We start from the raw sequence: 27,782 nt of genomic DNA on the forward strand, positions 1-27,782 counted from the left end.
TGAATGCGCCATGTAGCTACTGCCATTCCTTGCCAGTTGACAACAGACTAGAAGCAATCTGCGCCTCCATCTTTACAGTCTATTCTATCCCGAATATCTTCTCATAAAATTTGATTTTAAAAAAATATTGGAAAAGAATATACAATACAATTAACATGAAGGTGATGTAAGAACATTTACACAATGTACAGATTCATCGGAGATGCAATGACTAACACATGCTTGTTGTGCATGGACAAATTACTACAATGGGCTTATTAATGGCATTGTGTCCTGTATTGTGATTAATGTCTAGATTGATATTACATAAGACTTGACAAAAATCTTCCCTATATTGTATTTAATGAGATAACCTGATGGAAACCTGCAACAGATCCCAGGTTACATTTTAAGTTGAAGTTTCTTTAGGACAATAAGTGAATGATAGCTACTGTGGTTACCTGGTAATCCTTGTTAATTTTATGCTGCAAGAATAACATCTCCCGAATTTTCTCTAGTTCCAGAATGGTCTCAGCATGAGCAGCCTCCATTTCCCTCATCTTCCTTTGCTTTTCCCGCTCCATTTCTCTTCTCTCCTCCGCTTCCTCTCTCTGGAGATCTGCACAGTCCATATTAGATTCTGGCGGTTCTGGTTTTCTCTGCTTATTATTGTCTCTCTCTTTTTCATTATTCCTCACTTCATCCAATAGATCATTCTCACCACAGCTTATTCCTCTCGATCTTCGAAAGTCTTCCATACTGCAAACCTAAATCAAGTAGAATTATCTTATTAACGCAAAAGTCATCTCCTGACTACCTAGTAGTTAAGGAGAATAAGCTGAATAAGCCTATTGAAGTTGACAAACGAGACCACATCATACTAATGTCTCAGACATCTACAAGCTGGTAAACTAAAGTGAAATTATAACTGAACTACAGAAAACAAATTTATGCAGCAAATAAAAACATTAATATACAAAAATGATATATATTTATTTTACTTGGTATGTATCAAATAGTGATTGTAGTATATTATGCATTAATTAGTATGCATATTATGCATTTGCTGTAGGTCCTGTAGAGCCATGATGGCATTAACACATATAGAAGAACCAAGAAAAAATGGAAGGCTGTGCGCTTGGGAGACCGCTGTGTGTAAAGTATGTTTTTCCAATTAAAGCTGCAGTGAAATGTGGATACTCAGACCACGTGGGAAATGAAATGCAAAAAAACACTGAACACTGCGCTATAATGGAAAATTATTTTTAATAAAAATATTTGAATAAATGTAAAAAAAATGTAGCTAATCAATAACATAGTAAAACCTGCAAAATCAATGAATTAATCAATGACTGACAGTACATGACATAGATAAATCTGGGTTTTATGCCTGACAAAAGACACTTAAAGCATGTGATCGGTTCAAAAGAGATTAAAAAACAATTGTAACCAAGCGTTTGATACTATTAGTGAAGCTGTAAGCCAGATACAATATAGAAGCAGTTCAGCATAAGCAGAAAAAGTTTTTGCCAGAAATGTAGATGGTATATCCTGCTTAAAGCTTGTTAGTATTAGTAAGCCAAATCTCATTGGCAACTTGAGCACAAAGCAAAGTTAGTTTATGCAAGCAGCTGAAAGATAATTACCACTCCTTTAAGGCAATATTTGTACTTTTCCTGACCACGGAGACATATTTCAAATATACAGGTGGCCACCTGATGGATATATAGGGTATGGGACACCTGAATCCTGGTTCTTGTTTGGTTAGCACTCCAAAACCATATCTGGGTCCGCCCACAGCCAAGCACATGCAAATGTAGAGAGAGCTGGTACCAGAGTGATCACTGGGTCTGTTCTTACACGTTTCTCCACCTTCCACAAGATCGGCGGCTTCCTCTGAGACAGTGTATGTATCTCTATATATCTCTATACAGTACATACACTGTCTCTGAGGAAGCTGCCGATCTTGTGGAAGGTGGAGAAACTCGTAAGAACAGACCCTACATTTCTGGCAAAATATATGTAACTAAGATCTCTGACTTACCTTCTATTATGTTGGTTTTTCAAATCTTATTACTAATGCCCTTTTGTTGTGCTGGGGGTTAAATCCCCCTCCCTTGCAGCATGTTTGCAGATAATTGCAGTAATATTTGTCATGACAAGGATAATAATGGGACATGAAAGTCAGATACTAAAGGAAATACTATTAGCCATATAATGTGCAATTGGCTAACATGATAGCTTTACATTCTTGGGGTGCAGAGAACGAAAATAAATTGCGTCAGGTTTGCTCATTTCTTCCACTAGATTGACAATAACTTTGAGAGTGTTACAGCAATGTGTAATATTTATAAGGGTCCCAAATGTAAGGGTCCCCTTGGATGCCTGCAGCACATATTATTCACCTGGACTGATGTCACTTCCTGCTCACAAGGAACTTTCTTAGAGGCAGATAAAATGGCTGACACTCTGTCCTGAAGGTTGTGGATTTCTTGCATCTTTTCCAGCAGCTGATACTGCAGCTGGGAGATCTCTTGTTTTAGATGAATATTTTGTTCTGCAAATGTCAGGAGAGGTGGTTACAGTACAGAGTAGACATCACTACGCAACTAATATCTACTGTATATTCACTGTTTATGGTATAATAGGTCTATAGTGTCACAGCCGACAGTCAACACCAAATAGTTGGCATGCATAATATTGACGTGGACAAAAGGTTGACACAAGCAAAAGGTCATCATGGACACATGATTGACATGAGAAGGTTGACATGAGTTTTACACATATTTTGGTGTTAATTGGTAGATTTGACCTCATAGAACTCCAATGAGTGTATCATGGATCCTCGCATGGCTCCCTTCGCTTGCCATGCTTCGCACCAGGTGCCTGGCTCTGCTACCGCTACAATCAGGACACTTTCCTGTTCCCAAACAGAGTACACGTGGAAGGTAAAGTGTGAAATAAAAGTGTCCATAGAAAAGAAAAATAAATGTTGACCTTTCATGAGTCAACCATGTCAAACTTTTATCTATGTCGACCTTGAGCATTTGGTGTCAACATATTAGCTGTCGACCTATTGACCTAATACCATTAATACCAACTGTCTGTATTACTATCTACTGATTGCTTGTTTTCTGAGCAGAAATGATGTCCTATTTATGGGTTTATTATAATAGTGCTAGTTATTAGTATTCCCTGTCTACCTCTCTCATGGTGAAGTTGCTCCTTGCTTTGAGTAAGATCAAACACATGACAGTGATTTTGTCCCTCTATCCGTGTAATCTGGGCCTTCAACTCGGATTCTGTTGCTTTCCAGGAGTTCATGCGTTCTGAGTCCAGAGAGCTGATAAAACAGTGAGAAGAACATCTCAGCAATATTCAGGACCATCTAGAAATGCCTAATGTCACCTGAAAATCCTCAGCTCACCTTTTCAGAAGGTTCTCATAGTTTTCTTTGATAAGTTCTTTTTCCTTCTCCAGATCAGAAACCTGCTCCTGACACTGAAATAAAGACAGAATGTCACAGCACTGAGACTAAGGACCTTATAGTGGTCCACACGCAAAGCTGCGAATGCCCGCAAGAACGCTGCTCCCCCCTCGCTTGCTGAGTTCCGCTTGGTGAAATCATCATGCAAATGGGATGGCGAACAAGCAGATCGCTGTGCCCATAAATGCGCAGATGCTAAACATCTCCCCCCGCGCACACACGTGGGGGAGCGATGTGATCTGAATAAGGCCCTAAGGCTGTTATCTATACTATTACAACTGGTTAAGATTCACTCTGCTAAAGAACAGACTATGCACCAAAGATATTACAACTTCGTACCATCAGCAATAGGACTTCTACTGTATCTATTATTAGGGCAGATTTAACAAAGATAATATTCTTCTTGTCACTCGTTATAAATGATAAATAGTGCTCCAGCCAATCTGCACCAACCTATCATTTTTTATACACATGACAGGTAGGAGCTGATTGGCTGGAGGGCAATTTATTATTCATAACAAGTACTAAAAAGAAAATAGCTGGTTGTTAGAGAATGAGCTGGGAGTCAGCTGATGGCTTGTATACAGCTTCAATGGCAGAGGGACTGCGAATATGCATGGCCCATTCTGTTCATGTGCAGAACTGGTCCTGCATTGTCACACGCCGTATTCCCCAAGCCGTATTGATAGGCTGTGGTAGTTTGGGGGTAGGGAGGGGTGGCAAAGGGGGCCATTTTAGGGGTGTGCCAATTCCAGGGTCTGCATCATTCAAAGCAGATTTCCTGGTCCAAGCAGCGGAGCTTAGGCTTACTCAGATGTCCGATGGCTGTATTTTTGGGATGAAACAATCGAAAGTACATTCCTGGCAGGAGGCATCGTTTCTTCAGCATTGGCATACTTGCACATCACTGCTTCATCCGAAGATGCAGCAGCGATGCAAATAGCATCCTCCTCTGAATCAAGACTTTGGGTGAAATTTAATAGGATGAGAGATTCAGAAAGTGAGAGATTTGGGAAGAAATATCCAGTTTTTTTTAAAGCGGCAATCATTTACACTGCAAAATCACACTGGTTTTGGAGATTTCTTACCAAATCTCTCACTTTCTGAATCTCTCATCCTATTAAATGTCACCCTTTATCAGGGCCGTAACTAGGGGGGGGGGGGGCTGGGGGGTCATGCGCACCGGGCGCTGGGGGGGGGGGCGCAATAGTGTCACTGACCGTGCAGGGCACAAAACCGTTCAAAGTTTTTTTTTTTCACATGTCCCCGCCGGGTTCCTCCTCCTTGTGATGCTGTGCGGGTGATGTCATGACGCATGCGCCGCCCACACGTACATCAGGAGGAGGAGTCGAGGAAGAGCAAGCCGGCGCCGGAAAGAAAGTCAGTCACTAAATGAATGTCTTGCCCCGGGCACCAGAAACCCTAGTTTCAGCCCTGCCTTTATGTCTAGGGCCCTTTCCTCCTTTATCTATAATCACTAATTTTATCTACAAAATGTATTTCTAGCATTGCACTAGAAAACGATTAGTCTGCCTGCTCCATGTAATCCCTCATTAATTGTGCATACTCACAATCAGACCACCCGGGCAGCATTCTCTTTCTGCTCAGGACCCCTAGAATTGTGAAGCCCTGGGCAGCTGCCCAGTGTGCCCATGTGTTATGTGGCCAGTTTAGCATTGCCATATATGCTTTCTGAATGTGGGTTATCAATGTTTGGATTTGTGCAATATAATGACAGTACTGCTTGTTTGTTATTTGTTGTAACAACATTGCTTTATTTTTTTTTATAGCAACCATTTTTTTTTTACTATTGTAAAGGGACATACCCCCGGAGCGATTTTGTGATATTATCTAAGCCAGTGGTTCCCAACCCTGGTCCTCAAGTACCCCCAACAGTGCACGTTTTCCAGGTCACCCGGCTGGTGCACTCATTATTCAGACACATTTTAAAAGATCCACAGGTGGAGCTAATTATGTCACTTGTGATTCTGTGAGGAGATCTGGAAAACATGCACTGTTGGAGGTACTTGAGGACCAGGGTTGGGAACCACTGATCTAAGCAATCTGACTAGATTGCTTAGACGGTAAGCACAGATCAAATGGGAGTGATAAACCACCAACTAATCAGCTCCTACTTGTCATTTTTTAAACACAGCCTGTAACATGTCAGTTAGGGGCTGATTGCCTGGTGGTTTATCACTCTCCATTCAGTCACTTTTCAAGCTTAGTACATCTGGCCCTTTAATTGTAATAAAAATCAACTGAGGTCCTGATGCTTCTCACTCACAGTCCAACGCCTTACCTCAAGAAGAGACCTCTGCAGGTTAGCAATGTTCTGCTGATCTACATCCATTGCCACCACTTTGTTTCTTTCTTCTTTCAGTTGTGAGCTGAGATCCTCCAATTGGGCCAACACAGCTTTGTGGCTCAATGTCAGAGACTTGTGCTTCTATCAGGATGAAAGCGACACATACTTACTAGGTTTTGTTTCAGTACATTTCTATTTTTCTATGTCGCTTGTGAGAATCCACACTTGTTATATTCCAATATAATACTAGCATCCCCACTACAGCCCCAAGTAAAGTAGCATATCCTCCAACATGACCCATTGCATTCGGTACACAATGCTCTGTTCATCTGATCATGTTGGAGGGTATGAAGTAGCCAATGAGTAGCTCTGCATGAGTGCCTCCCATCTGTACAACATAAATAAATGCAAAATATTCAATTGCAATTTAAAGGTTTAAATAATAAATAATAAATATTAATTTTGAACATAAAAAAGTAAACAGTGATGTAGATTGTAGACAGTAGCAAAAATTCTCCAATGCACCCAGTCATCCTGGGCTCAGGGCTGTGAGGCTTATTCACAATACTAGATATGTCAATCATGTAAGAGAGATATGATACAATACCAGAATGAGAACATCAAGGTTGCACATTATAGATTACACATGGATTATGTCATCATCACGTACCTCTTCCAGCTCTGTCTCATAGGACTGAAAACGATAGAGACCAAAAGGAAAAAGAAATGTCAGTATTGAATATAAAATATTACTAAAATAATATAACACGCCTTTCTGGTGTCATAATAATGCCTGCCTGTGCAATCCATAAAATATAGAGATGTTTAATAAATTTGGAGCTATACAATTAGATTACAAGGGACCACAACACTATACAGAGCACATTTATTCATACACCTCTTTATAGGGCACTTGGTGCTAACAAACATTGCTTAGACATGACCTTTGAACCTTGCACAAAAATGCTTCAATTGTTCTCCCAAAGAGGTAACTTAATAAAGCTTCAAATATTAAATGTCCCCCATCGCAACCAATTTTCTAGGATGCAAATGCCAAATGATAAACATAATCTGATTGGTTGCTATAGGAAACATCACCTCTTTTTAGAGGCTTTTGTAAATTTACCCCAAAGTGTACAGAATTTCTTCTCAGATCACCCTTAAGATTGGGCATATTTATACCAATTGTAGGCATAGCCATAATGTATGCATCTGACTATACTGAGATCCGCTGGTGTAATGTGGTTTAAAATCACACTATAAAAGAGCAATGTGTCGTGGAGTCTTTGCAACTTTATAACACTTCAGTCACCCTTAACTACATGCCCCGGACCTTGTTGGTGTGTGCCACACAGGGCCTGGCGCCACCACTAGGCAGGTCTAGGCATTTGCCTAGGGCGCCGGCTAATGTAGGGCGGCAGTTCGCCCCTCGCCCCCTGTGCAAAGGGGGTACCTGCTGCGCCGTCTGGGGAGCGGGCAGGGGGGTCCATGCCGGCTTCTGATAGGAGCCTGCAGTGATGTCCTTGCCACGTGGGTACCTGCGGCACTGTGTATAAAGCTGGCAGAGGTGGGGGGTCCCTGCAGTGAATAAGAAATAACTAGCGCTATCCGCCGGGCTATGCGGCGGCGCGGGAAGCGCTGCCGGGTTTGAAAACACTGGCCGCACGCTGATTGGCTGCAGGGACCGCCCGCCAGCTTTATACACAGTGCCGCAGGTACCAGCGTGTCAAGGACACCACTGTCAGACGCCAGCATGGACCCCCCTGCCCGCTCCCCAGACGGCGCAACAGGTACCCCCCGCCCCGGCACCGGGGCGCCCCCACCCCGACTCGCCTGGGGCGCTCCGGTGCCTTGCACCGACCCTGGTGCCACACTATCTTCCCACCAGAATACATGCTAATAGAATACCAAGCACCTGCTGAAAGTTACATTGTGTATGACAAGCCAAGAAGATGTTCTATGTAAGATGCAAGGAGTAGAGTGCAAAGTTTGTTAGGATAATGATTGCATATTTGGTTAACAACTGCAATCGTTAAATATAATGTCATCATTTGGTGATAAATATATGGCTGAATAACCTCTTTCAGTTGCTGGAATTGTTCTCTGAGAGCGCAGAGACTTGTGTTCTTCTCCCTCAGCTCCTTTTGCAAACGGATATGCATCACATTTTCCTGGATAGTATTCCTAAGAGCATACAGATATTAGCCATACTCTTACAACAATGGAAGCACCTGTATTCAACCTACAGTCAACATAGTCCTTTATATAAAAAACTAATGATTGGCATGGTCAGGTTAGCAAATATATGTCATGAGGGGTTGGGATCATTTGGTCTATTGCATTATGGTCGAATGTCATTAGGTCGAATCCATTAGGTCGACATGCTAAAAGGTCGACATGACTCTAGGTCGACATGGGAAAAGGTCGACATGATTCTAGGTCGAAAGGTCATTAGTTCGACAGGTCATTAGTTCGACAAGGTCATTAGTTCGACATTGTCTATGTCGACATTCACAAGGTCGACATGGGGTTTTTCACTGTTTTTTTACCTGAATGTCAACACAGTCGACATGGACACAGTTTAAAGTGCACTGCATCCCCTCGCATCGCTCGCTGCGCTCTCTATGCGTCGGGCACGGTGCCTCGCTACGCTCGGCACACTATTTTATTCTCCCACCACGCCCTAGTGGATGGTAGGGCATGAAATACCGCCTGTCGGCACATGTTGGCTCAAAAAACAGTGAAAAACTCCATGTCGAACTTGTGAATGTCGACATAGACAATGTCGAACTAATGTCCTTGTCGAACTAATGACCTGTCGAACTAATGACCTTTCGAACTAGAATCATGTCGACCTTTTCCCATGTCGACCTAGAGTCATGTCGACCTTTTAGCATGTCGACCTAATGGATTCGACCTAATGACTGTCGACCATAATGCAGTAGACCAAATGACCGCATCCCCTCTGGGATAACTGGGCTTTCACTGCATTATTATATTCATGGAAGGGGTTACAGAGGAGAAATCTCACATTTGTCCATTGATGCCCCAATTAGTGTAAACATCACTGTTATACTAGTATGGGAAAAGCAATGCGGACAAGAATGGAAAGCTCTGCTGTGTTTCAGTTCTCTGAAAAATGTTGCAATCTGTGAACCCTTTCTATACATTGTTCACTCTACCAGTTTAGTTAGTGTGGTCCCATCAAAATTGTCCCACAGTGTAGGGATTGGTTCAGTACTAGCAAGTCCCAGTGCTATGCTTAAATTCCTGTGTCCTCTGCAGGCTGACAGCATTTTGATGGCTAGCCAACCGACCTAAACACAAGGTCTGTCAAAGGTGCGGATGGTCGCACTGTTAGCAAAGCTGTTCCACCAGTTCATCTTCAATCTATTTTTTAATCAGCTATAATAAGGTGTCTAACCAGGGAATCCATCTAGACTGCACATGCACAGTTGCAATTATGCATGGAAATTACTTTAATTCAGAGAGATTGGATCGCATTGGATCGCATTGGATCGCTGGAGAGTATACTAGGCAAACATTGTTTGATAAAATGTTTTTCAGACCTAAAAGCCTGTCACACATCATAGTGTGGGCATACACATCTGATAAAGCCACAGGTTGGTAGCAAAACACGTCGGTGCTGTAGGCTCCCACTTTCCAGGACTCCATTATTCACCTACGGACTTATCGTTTCAACTTTTCTTAGCAACTTCTGACATTTCTATTGGTACTGGTACCTACACCGCCAAAACTAGAGAGGACTCGAGGATCGATTGGGAACAGCTTCAGGCCTTTTCCTCCAGCAATGGTACCAATTGGTAAAGTGCACTTACCCCATGAATACTTTTCTAAAACCCACCTATATTGCTGAGAGTCTAATAACATCCCCAATAGTGTGGAACCTGCTTATTATATTTTAATTGTGTATCTATATGTGTCTTTTTTTATATCAGTAAAATATTACCTTTTAATCATTCACTTCAATTTTATTGATATCATTAAACACTGCTACTGGTTTTTCCTTTTTCCTTTGGTATTGTTGTGAAAGCCGACTACCCTCTGCTATATAGCAGCTGCTCCCTTGATTAACAGCTCATCTCCAACCGCCTGAGTTCAACCTAGGTTGGAGTGTATTTTCTGTCATGAAATGTCATCCCTGGATATTTAACAGTCAACTGTAAGTGATTTTTTTTTAAACATTTAGGTTCAACAGCAATGAAGAGAAAGACCATGTAAAATCACAGACTCAACTACTGCTATGGCGCATGGTGTGTAAAAGTTGCCAACACTTCTCTGATTCCATAGCTGAAGAGTTACATAGTTACATAATGAAATAGTAGTTAACGCCGAATAAAGACATGCATCGAGTTAAGCCTTGGTTAGTGTGTATGATCCATTTGCTACATCCCTTATTATGTGTTGTGTATTCTGATTTATTTAAAGACAAATTTTTATTGTTATTTGTACCCCTGGATGTTTTTACCCAATAGATGTTTATCCAAACTTATTTTAAATGTATTTATTGTGTCTACTGATACTACCTCTCCCAGAAGAGAGTTCCACAATTTGGCTGCCCTGACTGTAAAAAAATGTTTCCTTTTAAGGGAACAAAATCTTGCCTGACAGTTCCTTACAGAGGCAGATTGGCCCTGGCAGGAAACCTGGACACTTTCCGGTCGGCCGGCATATATTACATTAGAACCGGGCCGGCCGCTCTCCCCCTGATCTCAGCGGTTAGTGGCCTCGGCCTCAGTGTTTTGCCCAAATCCAACATGGCCATGGGAGGGCTGCTGCGCATGCGCGGCAGCACACAGCTCCTCCCGCGGAACTCATAAGTGACAGGTTACTGGCATGACCACTGTCCCACGGAGAGATTCTTTTACTAGGGCCCAGAACAAGCTGCCACCTTCCACCCTAGTAATCCACAGGGTCCTGCCATGCAAGCTGTTGGAGTCTGCGGTAGGAGAAATAAGAACCCTTCTGCCCTCTGTCTGGGAACATCATTACCGTATGTTTTGCATATAGTGGTGCTCAGTATAAGCATTTGTTATCATTGTGCTAAGGCCTCAGTGATACAATAAATTGTGTGTACAGTGCTATGTGTGTGTCGTCATGCCTCCCAGAAATTTTCTGACTTTGTATTCCAATCTATTCCTGTATCCATCTATGCCCCCAGAAGATTCTCTGCAAACCCGCCATGTATGCCCCCTCTCCTCCACCTGCCATCTATACCCCCTTTGCTCCATCATCTATGCCCCTTCACCTGTCTGTCTTTGCCCTCCCCACCCATCCATCTGTGCCCCCATATGGTGTTCTGTCCATCTATGCCCCCATATGATTATCTGTGGATCTGTTTGTCCATCACCTATCCTTCTATGTTCCCATATCTGTCCACTCACTCTGTCCATTTGTCCTTTCAGCCATGTCACAGTGACACTTTCTCCCTTCCTGACACTCTCTCACACTCTCCTTCTCTCATTGACACCCTCTCTTGTTTCCCCATTTCCATCTCCCTCCCAGGCACTTTCTTTCTCATTCCTGCTCGCACCCTTCCCTCTTTCTGTTTTAGGGTGGGATGTATTAACATACATCGCCGCCCCTCACCACGCCCCTGCTGAGATGCTAGCGCATATGTACATCATCATACTCCTCCCTACTGCCTCTGAAACTATCCCTCTGTCCCCCTGTTTATGCAGTCACAATCATGACAGCAGGATCCAGCAGGTGAGAGGGAGTTTGCTTTGCTCACCACAAAGTTCTATTCCCCAGGATGGGGGTCATGGGAGTATAAACTGTGTGCTGGTATTCCGGATGGAGGTAATGTCGGCATCCTGAATGCTGTAATCCCAAATGTTGGCATATTTACTTCCCATGTAATGACAATGGTGGGGAGGGGGCCTCTCAAAATCTACTTTCTGCTACCCCCCCCCCCCCCACAGCCTTACCTTAATCCCTTAATCTTTCATACCCCTGGGGTATGAAAATGAGGGGTGTGGTCAGATGGGAAGGGGGTGATATATGAGGTGGGAGTATCCCTTCCCCCTTGGCTGACCAAGTTCTTAAATACCCAAAGCAACCCTGTTTAGGTTATAACTAGCACACTGATTATGTCTCCAAAATGTATAACCTTGCACTTATCCACACTGAACCTCATTTGCCAATTTTTTGCCCACTCTTCTAGTTTATTAAGATTTATTTATTATTTATTTATTAACAATTTCTCATATAGTGCAGCATATTCCATTGCACTTTACAAAGGAGACAGTGATACAACAAACAGGGTATTTACAGACAGTCAAAGGTATGAGGGCCCTTCTCGCAAGCTTACAATCTATAGATCACTCTAAAGCACAGAGACATCATTGACTGTTCTAATTACTCTGCTCAGGTTTGTGTCATCAGCAAAGATGGAAACTTTGATGAGTAATACCCACCCCAATATCATTAATATACCCCTGTGGCACTCCACTTAGACCTCGTATCATACTTGATACTGCATCGCTTACATCCACTCTCTGTTCTCTATTCCTCAACCAGTTTCCTACCCATATAAAAATCTTTACCCCTAGTCCCAAATCCTCCATTTTATTTATCAACCTCTTATGTGGCACGGTATCAAAAGCCTTAGCAAAATCCAGGAATACCTTTTCCATTTCTAGGTTGTTGCTAACCTCCTCATAAAAGCTTAATAAATTTGTTTGGCACAAGCAATTTTTCACAAACCCATGTTGGTTAATACTGATTATACTATGGAGCGCTAAATGTTTTTGGATACCATCAGTTAAAATTCCCTCAAATAATGTTCTGAAATTCCTTTGGCATTAATGGAAGTATAGAAACTGTACAAAAGAGCCTTAATGGAATGGTTTCCATGGCTAAGTGGCTGCATACAAACCTCACATCACCAAGTCCAATGCCAAGCGTTGGATGTAGTGGTGAAAAGCACACTGATACAAATGTGAATTTTGATGGAGAAGGGAAGATGGTATGGGGCTGCTTTTCAGGTTTGGGCTAGACCCTAATTTCCAGTGAAAGGCAATATTATTGCTTCATCATACCAAGACATTTTGAACAATGCTATGTTTCCAATTGTATCGCAACAGTTTGGAGAAGGTCCTTTTCTATTCCATCATGACTGTGCCAACAGTGCACAAAGCAAAGATTATAAAGGTATATATTTATTTATTAACAGTTTCTTATATAGCGCACACATATTCCGCAGCGCTTTACAGAGTATAGTTGAACATTCACATCAGTCCCTGCCCCAGTGGAGCTTACAATCTATGTTCCCTACCACACGTACACACACACAGACATTCTAGGGTTAATTTGTTGGGAGCCAATTAACCTACCAGTATATTTTTGGATTGTGGGAGGAAACCAGAGCACCCGGAGGAAACCCACGCAAACACGGGGAGAATATACAAACTCCACACAGTTAGGGCCATGGTGGGAATCGAACCCATGACCTCAGTGCTGTGAGGCAGTAATGCTAACCATTACACCATCTGTACTGCCCAATTTGGTGAGTTTTTTGTGCCAGAACTTGACTGGCCCACACAGAGCCCTGACCTCAACCCCATTGAGCACCTTTGGTATTAACTAGAACGGAGATTGGGAGCCAGGCCTTCTCCTCCAACATCCGTGTCTGCTCTCATAAATGCTCTACTGAATGAATGGGCACAAATTCCCACAGAAACACTCCAAAATGTTGTGGAAAACGTTCCAAGAAGAGTAGAAGCTGTTATAGCAGCAAAAGGGGGGCAAACTACATATTACAATATAGGTATTTGAATACAATCTCATTGCAATTCCAGTTGGTTTAATAGTCAGTCAACTGAATACTTTTGTCAGTATTGTGTATTTGCTCACCTCTGTTCCTCAACTTGCTGTAAGTGCTGCAGGGAAAGCATCTCTGTCCCTAGATCTTTTGACTTCACAGTAACCAGGTCCTTTAATAAGATCACAGATTGGTCATCCAGAGTGCTGCTTTGCCTTCCAAATATCTGCAACCTGGGGAGAAAGAGGCTTGTTTGTCTAGTCCAGGGGTCTTCAACCTTTAAGACATTGTGGGCCACATTAAAAAATTAAACGAAGCCCGAGGGCCACTGAGCTACAGAAGATGCCACCAGGGCCGGATTATAATGGGGGCACAATGGGTCAGTGTCCCTGGGCCCCCCTCTAGCTAGGGGCCCCTTGTGGTTGGTATGTATTTTTAAAAAACTTTTTTTTTTTTTTAGCTAAAGGTTTTGTGCAAGGGAGTGGGGTAGTGCTGCAGCTTCACCTATCTGCCAATGTGACAATGAATAATGGTGCTGAGCATCGGGAGCCAAGGCATACCGACTGCCCAAGTGTGCAGTGCATTACTGGGAGTTGACTAAGTCCCATGGCACTTTGCACCAGATGGCAGAGGCTGAGACATTTGTGTTGAGCTCTGATTGGTGGAGCTCATTACATGCTTCTCAGGCCCATGGAGAACAGCAGCAGCAGCCTAGTCATGGGAGGGTTTTTAATCAGAGGCAGCACTGGGACAAAAACAGGCTTTTCATGTGGTATGTACTGTATGTATGTATGTATGTATGTATGTGTGTGTGTGTGTGTGTGTGTGTGTGTGTGTGTGTGTGTGTGTGTATATATATATATATATATATATATATATAAATAGATACGTGGTTACCGGCACTCCAAGATACACATGACAACTGCCCGGGGGCTGCACTCAAAGAAATGGTTCTAACCTTGAAAACTGAGTCAAATCTGAAATGTTGGAGCTGATTGCGTCTGTATAGTCATTTTTGTGAAGTCCAAAGAAGTGCCACTTACCACACATCTCTCTCTCTCTCTCTCTCTCTCTCTCTATATATATATATACATATATATATATATACTGTATATCTATAATATATATCTATCTATATCTACTGTATATAACCCCTGCAGTTACCCATTGACCAAGTTTATACTGCCTCTACTCTGTGTTTTGACAGTGTAATATTCCCCCATGCAGTTTGCGGACAGTAATGACAAGTGCAAGGGGGCCCCCTCCTGTCTAAAGTGCCCCGGGCCCCCCGAAGGCTTAATCTGGCACTGGCTGCCACGCTCATTCATGCAGCTCTCAGTGCGCCAAACGTTGTGCCGACAGCTCGACGTTCAGCGCACTGAGAGCCGCATGAATGAGCGTGGCGCCCAATTCATGCCAATAAATGCAAGAGTGTGAGACGCTCAAATATCCCTGACCAGACAATCAGCACACTGAGACGGGTCATCTCGGTGTGCCCGCACTTCAGATGAGCGTGGCCCCATAGTCATCACCGCTCCCCCATAACATCAGCACTGCCCTTCATAAATGAACAGCACAGCCCCCATAAAGCATAGGCATTCATAGATATACATCACAGCCCCCATAGACAGCACAGCCCCCATAAAGCATAGGCATTCATAGATATACATCACAGCCCCCATAGACAGCACAGCCCCCAAAAAAGCTCAGCCATTTATAGATAGACAGCACAAAGCCCCCCCATAAAGCACAATAAAAAAAAAGAAAAAGAAATGTATGTATGTATATATATATACTGTGCATGGCGGGTGAGGGGCCACTGAGACAGCAGGCCACGGGTTGAAGACCCCTGGTCTAGTCTGTCAATTTTATTTTCATGGGACATTTTACTTTGATACTTACAGCCTATCAATCTCTGCTCTGGCATCGGCACAGTCACCTGACACTCGTTGGGCTCCAGTCTCAGGACCTTGCACACGTAATCCTGTAATAACAATGTGTAAAATAGCTTGGTATATTTAACTGTTGTCCATTAGACCAATTTACAAATAAAATATAACAAACACATTTTTGCATGGCAGGATATTGATCAGAAGTGGCGGTACAGTCAGAATGTATTAATATATAATTTCAGTGATATAGTTATTCTCCAATTGGTTTCTCACTTACCTTTCTTATATTTATCTGGCATTGCTGATCTTTTTAAACCTGAATCTGTTCGTGCTATTATAGCACTGTAGGGGCAATGTCTGCACCCGTCCTGCAGCTGCAGTCGTTGTTTGTATGTAGACATTCGGTGCCTTAAGGCTTCATTTCTGCGTTCCAAGTCCCTGACCCGGTCTTGTAAATCCTCCATGGCTTCCTCAGCTTCCAGGTCTCTTCCATCTTTCCTAGTCCCCATCGTTTTCTTTTCACCTTGTTGCCCACGATCCAAAGTCAAACGTAGCAATTTAGTAGCCATTCTGTGTAAGGAAATGAGGATTTATTGTTTAACAACATTTAACGGATTTACTGATTGATGCAGTCATGCAGATCAATATTACTACACACAGAAAACAATAGGATATATATTGGTGCAGTAAACAGAAAGTATGCAGCTAGTGGTTACACCCAAAAGCTAAAACACCAAATACTTGTGAAGTAGTATTATGGAGACATTGGGTAAATCCACTTTTGTGCTTAGTCCTTATAGATTATACCTCCAAATTAATGAGGACAAGCATATCAAATTCTGTGTTACCTTCAAATATCCACTCTTCATGCTTTTAGTATGGTAAATGGTTACACATTTATGTGAACATACACAGGGCCACCGACAGGGGGGTGCCAGGGGTACAGCTGTCCCGGGCCCCTCCGAGCTGCCCAGAGTGGCACGGCAACCCCCCCCCCCATACCATGCATCCCCCACCCGGCGCCGGCGGCCAGTTACGCACAATACACAGTGCAGCCTGCAGAGTGCCGAGCCTAGGATACAGAGGGGCTCGGCGCTCTGCACTGTGCAGTGAGTGCTCCGAGTCCCGACTCCCAACATGAAGGAGGGAGAAGATGCTGCGAAGATGTTGAGCCTTGGAGATGTTGCGCCGCCGTCACTGCTGGTAAGTAATAGTAATTAGGGGGAGGCAGGGTGCCGGTGCGCGCGAGGGGGGGGGCCTGAAGGTCAGTCCCGGGCCCCAACATTACTAGTGGCGGCCCTGTAATACATATAACCAAGGCGTGTGAGCGCATATCGGCAGCCAGATAGAGAGGGCAGGCAACACTATATAGTGCAGATCTGTACTATATAGTGTAAATTGTGCCCCTCTGGCATGCCGTGAGGTGCGAGTCCTGATGCGATCTGATCGTGTCGGGACTCGCATCTCACGGCATATCCTGCCGTGTGTACACACCTTCAGAGACAATCCGTACACAATGCATCCTTCGTCCTAGTGAGCTGTACTATTGTAGTAAATGTATCTATATTAGAAACACTGAAGTTCCAATTAAATACAGAAGAAATACACTTTATGTATCTTCTTACCTTTCTTTTATGTTACAAATGACAAATGGTGCTGTCAGGAGCTGAATGGCTGGAGCACCATTTATCATTTGTAACAAGTAATAATAAGAATATCACTCCTGTTTAACCCTTTGAGTGCCAACATCTCAATTAGAGATGTGCAAAATATCAGCTAAAAATGCCGGCGTCTCTCATATTTGTTATATAAATTCAAATAAAAAATGTTGTGTAAAAAAAGATTATATTTCCTGTATAAGGTAAACAGGTACTTGTTTCCTAGCACGGCCACAATCTTGTGGATCGTGTACCTTTAAGTTAAGGTACACGATCCACACGATGGACCCGATTTCCTTTGAAATCAGGTCCATTTTGCCGGCTAAGACACAATATCGGGGGCATCGCGTCGGTCGGGACCATTAACATTGGTCCCGACGCGACCGACGCGATGCCCCCGATTTTTCCATAGGCTTCAATGTTAAAAAATATTTTAACATTGAAATCGTGAGGATCGTGTCGGGAAAGGTAAAATATCGGGGGCATCGCGTCGGTCGGGACCATTAACATTGGTCCCGACGCGATGGCCCCGATTTTTCCATAGGCTTCAATGTTAAAATATTTTTTAACATTTAAATCGTGAGAAAATGTGAAAAATGTGAAATGGGCCAATATGACCCATTTCACATTATAGATGTCCCCGCGAGGGGACGCGTATAACTTCACAGGTATACGCGTCCCCTCGCGGGGCTCGCTGCGCTCGCCACGCTTCGGGCTCGGTGGCTCGCTGCGCTCGCCACACTATTCTATTCTCAACTCCACGCCGACGTGGATAGTAGGGGAATGAAAAGGTCGGAGGACGCGCACCGCCGCCCCTCGCGGGCTCGCTGTGCTCGCCACGCTTCGGGTTGGCGTCTATCGTGGGGTGGGGTTTACGCCGTTAAATTTGGGGGGGGGTTGGGAATATTTTACATTGAATCCAATGTAAAATCGGGTCCCAGGGACCCGATTTACATTTCATTCAATCAAAAAATCGGGTCGGTCGCGTCGATCGCATCGCATGCGACCAAATCGCATGCGATGCGATCGACGCGATTTTTCCGACACGACCACCCCGATGTAAATCGGTGTGGCCGTGCTAGGAAACAAGTACCGGTAAACATTCCAGGTCATTATGAGGAATAAAAATGTTTGATTGCCAATTTTCACACCTATTTAGACAAAGTCACTTGGCACTCAAAGGGTTAAATTTGCCCCTAAGTTTCGGTTACCCTATATCGCAATCCAATAATTAATTATTAAAACCTACTCATTTTATATAGTATAATCTGAGGTTATGTCTAATAAACGTGTGTTTATCATTTTCTATATTTGCTGATAGACTACAACAGCTTAGTCATAACGCTAGGCATAGAACATAGCAAACACCTAAGCCTCGTACACAGGGGGCGACGGGAGCCGCTGCTGAGCGCAAGCACACATTGTGGCACATATACGTTGCACCTGCGATGTGTGCTGAGCGATCTGTGCTGAGCAGGGTTTTGCATATGCTTATTGGCAAAGCCCTGCAACATAAGCAGGAAAATGCAAGCACTGTCTTTCACGGCAGGCGATGGCAATGTGCGGGACCGTGCATCACCATTGCTTGGGGGGTAAACACATAGAGCGTTCCGTGGTCTATTTCTAAGCTATCTAATGAGATTGCTTAGAAATGGGGCTAGCATAGCCCCATGTGTATGCATGCTTAGAAAGGATTTAATTTTAAGGCTGGACTACAGTATATTACCTCTTAATTTTGTCTTCTTGCTTTCTGACGTAGTCCTTGAGTAGGAGATTCTCTTCATGGAGGCGCAAGTAATTGTCCTCTAGCTCATTGCGGGATATTAAAGACACCCTGCATCTAATCTTCGGGTCTTTTTCTAGAAATATGGACATTCAGGGATGATTAATCAGTTCAGTTTATACATGTACAGTAACATTATCATCTATCTGTTAATGGGTGGATTATTAAGAGGTGTGTAATGGTGTAGCCTGAGGCCCAGTACCTTCCCACCCAAATTTAGTGGAGCGAATGTAAATGTGACGAAATATAAAAATAACTTGGAGTGAGTCTTAGCTTTCCAGAGCTTGGCCCCACTTGGTAACACCCTGTTAGGTAACGCCACCTACAGTACAATAACTTGTGCATTTGCACATGTGCAGATCTGAACCTGGAAATGACAGTGTAAGTTACCACTTTCCTCTTATTAGTGTCCTTGACCTGAATAGTCCTCTGATAAACACATATTAGTCTGTAAAATAAAATGGAACCTTAGATACTTTACATTATTTGTTCTGCGATGACATCAATGAGGTAATTGCTCCACATAACTCATAACTTAAAAATATTTACATTTCACCTCATCTACCACCTGATCCGTGGTGGCTCCAGAGACGGGGCTGCAGAACAGTTCAAAATTCAAATAGGGGAGCACACACACCAACTGCCAGTGAGTCAGTTTGGAATGGAAGTGGGTGTGGCACCCCTATTTGAATTTTGAACTGTGCAACAGACCCTCCTCTGGAGCCTCCCTTGGTCCTGATCCTTGGGCTAAATTTGGGTGTTGTTTATTATTTTTTTACATCATAAATATTGAAGTAGCTTACCTATTTACACCAGACTTCCTCTCTTTTTTACTCTTGTTTTATTTTTAATAAATATCTCTCTATGTTGCTAGGTATGAGAACATATTGTATGCGGAGCCCTGCATGTAGACATAAAACTCTACCCCGTCCTCAGTGACACACAGTGCACAATGTAAATTTATACTAAGAGCAGCCAACAATCAAACTACTATGGTGACACTTCAAGCGACAATATTAAAATCCAGGTCACTGTAAAATAGGGACAGTGACAGATACTGTACCTTTTATTCTTTGAGACTTTTGAGTGAGATGCCTCTGTGAATGGGGTCCTTTTATTACGTCTGTAAAGCAAATATCAGTTACAAGGTAATAACATACTCTTAATGCAATTGGTAGTATTCAAAAAGGTATATACATAACGAGGAGGACTTCATTACCTTGTATAGCTGTTATAACTGCTGCCCGACAATCTGTGTCCTTCACTGGGAGATCTGAAGAGGTTTCATCCAGCAGTGACATCTTCTTCTTCTGACAGGTAGTCTATTTACCAATAAACTAACTACTGTACAGAATATGAAAGTGCTGACCAGCTTTCTGTGTATTACTGTAGGAATAACCCTTCTTGCCTTATTAGCCTCATCTGGCCTACACCTTATATCATCTATTTTCCCTTTTATGCTTATCTACAATGCCCTGTGTGAATTACCTCTTGTAGCTCTCTCTCTGCGGTCTCCTTGCTCACTCTGACACTTCTGGATTAAAGTCTAGATAATCTTAGACCCATCTGCTGCTGGTGGGGGATGCAGTGGCCAATCCACTGAGGATGTTTGTTAGTCAGACTCTTATTTGAGCCAAATCCTCACAAAGGAGAATACGACAAAGTGTTTTTGGAAGAGTAATAACATGATTAAGCATTTTGCTGGCAAGTCATTACTACTGACAGACTAACAGTGTATTTTTTTCTGATCTCTTTCTGATGGAAGAGCTGTGGGATGTGTTGGCTGCATATAAGTAAGTGGTATTTATTATTACTATTATTATTATTATTATTAATAATATTAATAATAATATTAGTACTAACAATAATACTAATAATAATAATAATAATAATAATAATAATCACCACCACATAATAAGAGTTCAATCTAAAAGTGAATTAGTCCCTTACAATACCCTGCACTTATTTCTTAAGATAACAAAGGCTGTTAGTATCAGAATTTTGCATTCATTTGTCAAGTCATAAAATTATTATAAAGGTATCTTATTTGTAGTTTGATCACACTACACTACATCATTGAATAACCATAAGATCAGGTAGGAAGCTGCCTACTGTATACTAATCATGTAACATAGGGGGTTATTCTAGCTCACTCTTTCTGACAAAATCCTTCTTAGATGGACAAAACCATGTGCATTGCAGGTGGGGCAGATGTAACATGTGCAGAGAGAATTAGATTTGGGTGGGGTTTTACTTCAAAGTGAGATCTATATTGCAGTGTAAAAATAATGCAGCCAGTATTTACCCTGCACAGACATAGGCGTGCGCAGCCCATTTTATTAGAGGGTACACAATCTGAGGGGCGTGTCTATCGCCACCTACTGGGCGTGTTTATCACTGCACACTTATCTATACATATATATATATATATATATATATATAGATATCTATATATATATATATATATATACATACATCTATATATCTATAGATATATATATATGTTTGTGATATATATATCATCTACAGCAACAGTGAGTGCCGGATACAAACGATTTATGTGTATATATAGATCTATCTATCTATCTATCTATCTATCTATCTATCTATCTATCTATCTATCTATCTATCTATCTATCTATCTATCTATCTATCGTTTGTGAAGGGGCACCAACATTCATCTAGCCTATGGCCTCTGGCAACATTCATCTAGCCTGCAGCAGACAAACAGTTACTGTTGTAGCAGCGCCTGCCCACCGGCCACCAGTGACAGACATATTTACTTATTATTTCAATTTTTTTTCTTGCCTATTCACGACATTACCTCCTAGGAGGAGGAACACCTGGCGCCCACTCAGTTGCAGCTGCAGCCCGCAGACAGACAGTGACTGAGGACTCAGGATAAGGAAGTCACAGCAGTGAGGTCAGGTCACTCTGAGCCAAGCGGGCGGGCGTGCGGCGTAATGTCAACGCGTCACGCCGTGTGCTGCGCAGTGCGCAGGGATGTCATGATAGAGGTGGGGGCTGAAAGGGCAGCAATGGGTCCAGCGCTGCAGCACCCTACACCTGGCCGCGATGGCGCTGTGTGATGGCTTTTGTCTGCTGCGGGCTGTAGGTAAATTTAGCAGCGTGCAAGCGTGAGGGGTTGCCGGGTCATTAGGAGGTGCCTGTGCACACCCGGCACCCCCCGTGCGCATGCCTATGTGCACAGAAACAAAATAACTCACCCACATCTAATTCTCCCTGCACATTTTACAACTGCCCCCCTGCAGCACACATGGTTTTGTCTATTTAAGAAGGATTTTGTCAGAAAGAGTGAACTAGAATAACCCCCATAGTGTTAATGGATACTAAGTTAGAAGTCATACAGTATAACCCAGATGACTAAGAATTTGAAATGCAGCAAAAGAAAAGTAAACGGTACCGTAAACCAGGGGTTCCCAATATTTTTTGAATCACGGCACCCTAGAGTGTCACAAAAAAACAGAATAAATATACTGCTAAGTAGATTGGGTGTATATGCGATTCTTAGGGTCAGTTGTGTGGTAAAGGGCAGGATAAGATTTGCTTCGGTTTGTACATATTTTATGATTGGCAGCCACCAGCACTGGTTTTGCCCATAAATAATTAACCATAAATAATTTGAATTGGTCCTGGACCACCAACCCGGGCACCCCTGCAAGTGTCCCGAGGCACCCCAGGCAGCCACGGCACAGTGGGGCAGATGTATGATCTGTCGTTATGGGGGAGAAGGGTATCAGCGCACGTTATGTGCACTGATACCGCTTCTCCCCCATGTATGATGGAGCTAGCGTGCGGTATTGGACAGGGGCGCTATGCGTCCCTGTCCATATCGGCGCTGCTATCAAAATGATAGCAGGCCGAATGTATGAACGGTCAGCATCGCTGACCGTTCCGCACGAAGCCGGATTTGGCTTCGCCAGCCTCAGGCTGGCGAAGCCCTATCTAAACAGCAGGGACAGCGCTGTCCCTGCTGTCAGCTGTGGGCTGCGCTGGGGATCTCGCGTGAACAGCGAGATCCCGCGCATGCCCAGTGCGGCCGGCCGGGGGACAGGAGATAGCGCATCAGTATTAACTGATGCGCTATCTTCAGAAAGGGACATCGCCGGAGGGGGGAGTTAGCGCTCCCCCGCTTCGGCAGACAAGATGTTAATACATCTTGTCGATGTCCCTTCCTGCTTCGCCTCGCTATTGAGGCGAAGCAGGAAGTATCATAGCTGCGCTTATCGCGCAGCTATGATACATCTGCCCCACAGTTTGGGAATCACTGCCTTAAACGATAACGATATGCAGGATAATTGCATTGTAACAACCTTTTCATGTATATTGTCCAGTGTGTGCACACTAAGGGCCTTATTCTGATCGGAGCGGCCAAACGTGCGTACTTTCGCCATTACCGCACGCTAGCCGTACGCGGCCGTTAGGGTTAGGTCCACCCACAAATCAGCCGCTTACGTACGGGCAGAAATACCGTAGAAGGGGAGTGGCGTACAAATGAGCGTACGGCAACGTACGCGGACGGCCCAGCCCTTGCACTCCGACAACTGGCGTACAACTGAGCGTACGCGCCGTTTACGGACGTCTTTCGTCCGTCTTACCACCGACTTCTTGCGGAGATCTGAGCGTACGCCAGCTTGCACGGACGGGTCCCTATTGTTTTAATGGAAAACTCAGCTTATGTCACCGCTCGTGAGAGTGAGCGTACGTCCGTGTACGCTGCCATACCCTTCACATATATGGACCTGCAAATCTTGCCTCTCAACTACTAATCTGACAATTGATTAATTAATCTATTTGTTATTCAATTATTGTTTTCTATTAACTCAATTGTCTACCTTAATAAAGACCTAATAAAACTACAGTTAGAGTGAACACGTTGACACATGTCGACTTGTGTAGATTGAGTGTGCTACTGCGTAAAGTCTATGAAAGCACGTAGTGAATGTGTCTAACTGTTTAGCAAATACCTACCTTAGCGTATAAAAAGATTCTTACCTTAAATTAAACAAACCTTTAAATGTGGAGAAGTATAGAAACATAAGCTTCCAATGTGTTTGCGTGCTGTATGTGTGGCTTGCAGGCAGTGAAATCATGGTTTGGACTTAATAGACTGCAGCATTGCTTATTACATTCAGGTGTATGTGTTTGAGTAGTAATCAGCGTTAATTAGCCAACTCAGGCGCACGCTGGCATGCGGTATCTGTAGGGGTGGTTTGAGCTGGCGGTTGGCGGCCGCCTGTTTGGTGTCCGAAATGAACGGTGCCTTAGTCGATCGTGCGGTAGTAGCACCGCTCATTTTTGGTGCACACCCCCGTGTACGCCCATATTTACGCCCATTTTCCCTCATTATTTCGGCCGCTCCCATCAACACGCCCCTATGCCGCCCCATTACCCGTACACTCGCGTACAGGTTTTTTTGCACGTTGAGAGCCTGGCCGTAAGCGTTGTGGAGTGTTCGCGCCGGCGCATTAGCGTATCTGCACATGCGCAGATCATGAAAAACACCGGGACGTACGCGTACGGCCCGGCCGCTCCAACCAGAATAAGGCCCTAAGGGTGTTACAGTACACATACGCGACGCCAAATAGTGACAAAATTAGATTCTTTTTCTTTTTTTTCACAAGCCGGCCACTGTTTGACTGGCACCTTTTGGGAGTGGTTACCAGCCATTATCTGGGAATGTCCAGGGAAATGCAGGCATGCTCAGGTGTTTACAGGGAAAGCATGTGGCGGCAGCTTAGGCCTTGATCAGCCTGTTTCTATCACAAAGTTGTGGAAGGGTGAGGTTTATGCACAGACTGCACACAGTGGAAAAGTCATTCAGTGGGGAGTGAGTTCACATGGATGTGCAGCTGCATAATGATCAGTGCACTTTTCACAAGCCATTTGCAGACCTGAACAGGGAGGGTTTTCACTCTGGTGGGGCAGTGGCTATCTGATCACAGGGCTCTATCGCACAGCAGTGATCAGGCCTGAGTAATCCCCTAAATCATTAATGATGCATGCTCCTGCTGTTAGCAATATCCTCTAAAATAGCAAAGCGGCAACTGTTTCTTTTGCATGCTAGCATACCTCCCAACTATCCCGCTCATTGCGGGAAGGTCCCGGTATTTGGAGACGTTCCCACATCCCTCCCACAGCTGGCAGTGTCCCGTGGAGGGGGGGGCAGTTGGGAGTCCCCCCCTGTAGTCCGTGAATAGACGCTGCAGCGTCTATTCTTGCAGGCAGAGGGGCTGGTGGCTGGCTAGCAGGGGTCTGGGGGCTGGCCCCCACCGCAGTGGAAATGGGGCGTGGCCTCACGGTAGCGCTGCAGGTATAGACCACGCCCCCTTTTCGGTAGGCCGCTCCCCCAAAATTTGCAGCGTGCCTCCGCCGCGCGTCCTGTCCCGCGATAGCCAGCTGAAATGTTGGGAGGTATGTGCTGGGGGCTGCGCTGCACAAGGGTAGAGGGTGGTATGCTTGTGGGGTTGGGGGTAGAAAATGTCATACTGGCAATGTGGGCATGTAAGGGGGACACTTTTTGGATTTTTTTTCCTGGGCAACTTTAAATTCCCTATTTGTCCATGCCTTTTGCTAAAACACTGTATCAACACTATATCAAGACACTACCTGATTGCTACCAAAGGGTGGCACTGTTGTACAGACTGTACTATAGCTACTGTATGTTGTGTAGGAATAAAACTAGTTTACAGAGCTGCTGTTACATACGTTTACAAATATTTAACACACTTTAGATGTTATAGTAGATGTAATGCCACTTCTTATATTTTGTTAATTTCAGGTTATAGTGTTAAGTCCCATACACACTGGGTGACTTTGAGCTGAAAGTCGCTCAAAACAGCTCAAAGCCGCCCAGTGTGTATGGCCCGGCAATGAGCGGTGATCGCTGCTGCGTGCTCCCGCAACATCGCCGGGAAAGCCGTTAATCTGCTGGTTATACAAGCAGATGAGCGCTTTCAGGGCGGCTTTGCATAGCGCTCCGCTATGCAACGCCGTCCTCCCCCCCTCCATTGGTGTCGGGCAGGGGGAAAGCCGCTCAGTCTGTATGCACTGATTGGCTTTCCCAGCAGCGATGATTGGCATCATCGCTGTCCATACTGGGCATAGTCGCCCAGTGTGTATGGACCTTTACAGTATATTACATTTACATTGCTTGAAGTGGGTGAACCATAGTGCAGTCCATTTCCATGCTAAATCTTTAGGGGTGCCGGATGACTGACCGGCAGTCGGGATTCCGACAGTCATTACACTGACGTCGGAAGCATGGTGAGCACAGGGAGACCACAATGGGCATCATTGCGCTCCCCCCGCTGTCTGAGTCCCAGCAGTTTGGATTACGACATCGGGCTAATGACTGTAGGAATCCCAACTATTGTTGTGTTATACCACACCCATCTTTTGGAGGCCATTTGCAATGTCCACAGGGTGCAATTACAGAATAACTTTGGTTTGGCACTAGTGTTCCTATCTTGACCACCCAACACACTTACTTTACAATCTTTTTACTTGCTGAATAAAAAAACTTATAAATAATTTTATCCTAAATTCATTGCACACCTTGATTTACCCATCTTTCCCTAGCGCACAATTTTCAAATTATGCCATATTCTATATTATCCTTACTATCAAGGCATCCCGGATCAATGAATGTCTTCTCCGCCTGGCAGTTCCTCTGTGAGAGAAGCATGAATAATTGTTTACATTCATGGCTCCCCCCACATGCCGGGGGTTAGTCCTGCCCACCAGCCATAGGCCGTTCCTTATTGTCTGGTGGACGGGACTAAGCCCTGGCATGTAGGAGGAGCACCAAATCATTCAGGCTTCTCTCACAGGGGTACTGCCAGGCGGAGAAGACATCCATCAATCCGGGAGGCATGTGCTGAGTATAATTTCTCTCAACTCGTTTGGTTTCTACATGGAGAAGAGGACAAGCCTTCGTGAGAATCCATAGAACAACCTTTGACTGTCGACCTTCCCAATGTTGTCCTAATGCTTGTGTCGACCTAATGACCCTGTCGACCTAAAGTCACGTCAACCAGTTTCATGTGTTGAACTAAGGCCTGCGACCATCAGTGGTCAACCTAATGCTTGTTGACCTTAGTTTGGTAGACCCAATGACGCATACCAATAAAAAAATATATATTAAAAACAATTTTTTTTTTTTACAGTAGATACTATAGGTACCTTCAAAGCAGCAATTGCACCCTCAGGAGACACCCTCAGGAGACAGACACTGTAATTATCAGTGCATGAGGTAGCCACTTGGGGCAAATCCAGAGAAAATGACTGGGAGCAACATAATAGGGTGGGGACGGGGACGGGGACGGGGACGGGGACGGGGGGGGGGGGGGCAGCAGACCTAAAAAAAAAAAGGAATTTGGTCTCACAAGACAAGCAGGCCACAAGTGGCAGTTGTTAAGACCTGAACAAAGAGAGAAGGGTGGGAGGGGATGAAGGAGAGAGAGGAGCAGAGGATGAGATAGAGGAGGAGGGCTAGAGGAAGAGGGAGGGAAAGAGAGGAGGGAGAGATAGATGAGAGAAATAGAGAGGAACGAGAGGGGGGTGGAGAGGGAGATGGGGGAAGAAGAGGGGAGGGAGAGGGGGAGAAAGAGAGACAGGGAACAGGACAAATGGATGGGATGTAGTGCTAGTTTGTATAAAAAGTACTTTCAAAAAATGGTTCATTTGGATTATCCTCAAAATCCATAAATTGATAAAATATACATAAAAAATATGTAACATGTACAATTCAATTAAAAACATAGGTACACCTAAGAGCAACACAAATGTATATTAGCTTACGAAAGTCTTTGGTAATAGAGACTAAAATATGGTTTCACTTAAAATCAGCTTTCAGAAGCAACAATA

At 44.0% G+C, this 27,782-nt stretch overlaps 1 protein-coding gene across 1 annotated transcript in view; it reads right to left on the reverse strand.

The window, feature by feature from the left end:
* Positions 1-20,413, reverse strand: part of RPGRIP1 (RPGR interacting protein 1) — a 32,552-nt gene extending 12,139 nt beyond the window's left edge. The window contains exons 1-13 of the mRNA XM_083158356.1: positions 20,113-20,413; positions 19,957-20,016; positions 18,837-18,969; positions 15,730-16,022; positions 15,463-15,544; positions 13,653-13,793; positions 7,853-7,958; positions 6,445-6,468; positions 5,769-5,915; positions 3,407-3,480; positions 3,183-3,322; positions 2,385-2,536; positions 441-746 (exon numbers count right to left, since the gene is read on the reverse strand). Of these exons, the coding sequence (XP_083014482.1) occupies positions 441-746; positions 2,385-2,536; positions 3,183-3,322; positions 3,407-3,480; positions 5,769-5,915; positions 6,445-6,468; positions 7,853-7,958; positions 13,653-13,793; positions 15,463-15,544; positions 15,730-16,022; positions 18,837-18,969; positions 19,957-20,016; positions 20,113-20,194 (1,740 nt within the window). The 5' untranslated portion in view covers positions 20,195-20,413. The remainder of the gene's footprint in view (positions 1-440; positions 747-2,384; positions 2,537-3,182; positions 3,323-3,406; positions 3,481-5,768; positions 5,916-6,444; positions 6,469-7,852; positions 7,959-13,652; positions 13,794-15,462; positions 15,545-15,729; positions 16,023-18,836; positions 18,970-19,956; positions 20,017-20,112) is intronic.
* Between the last annotated feature and the right edge of the window lie 7,369 nt (positions 20,414-27,782).

The sequence above is a fragment of the Crinia signifera genome, chromosome 1, assembly GCF_055691185.1.
Source record: "Crinia signifera chromosome 1, ASM5569118v1, whole genome shotgun sequence".
Taxonomy (NCBI): Eukaryota; Metazoa; Chordata; class Amphibia; order Anura; family Myobatrachidae; genus Crinia; species Crinia signifera.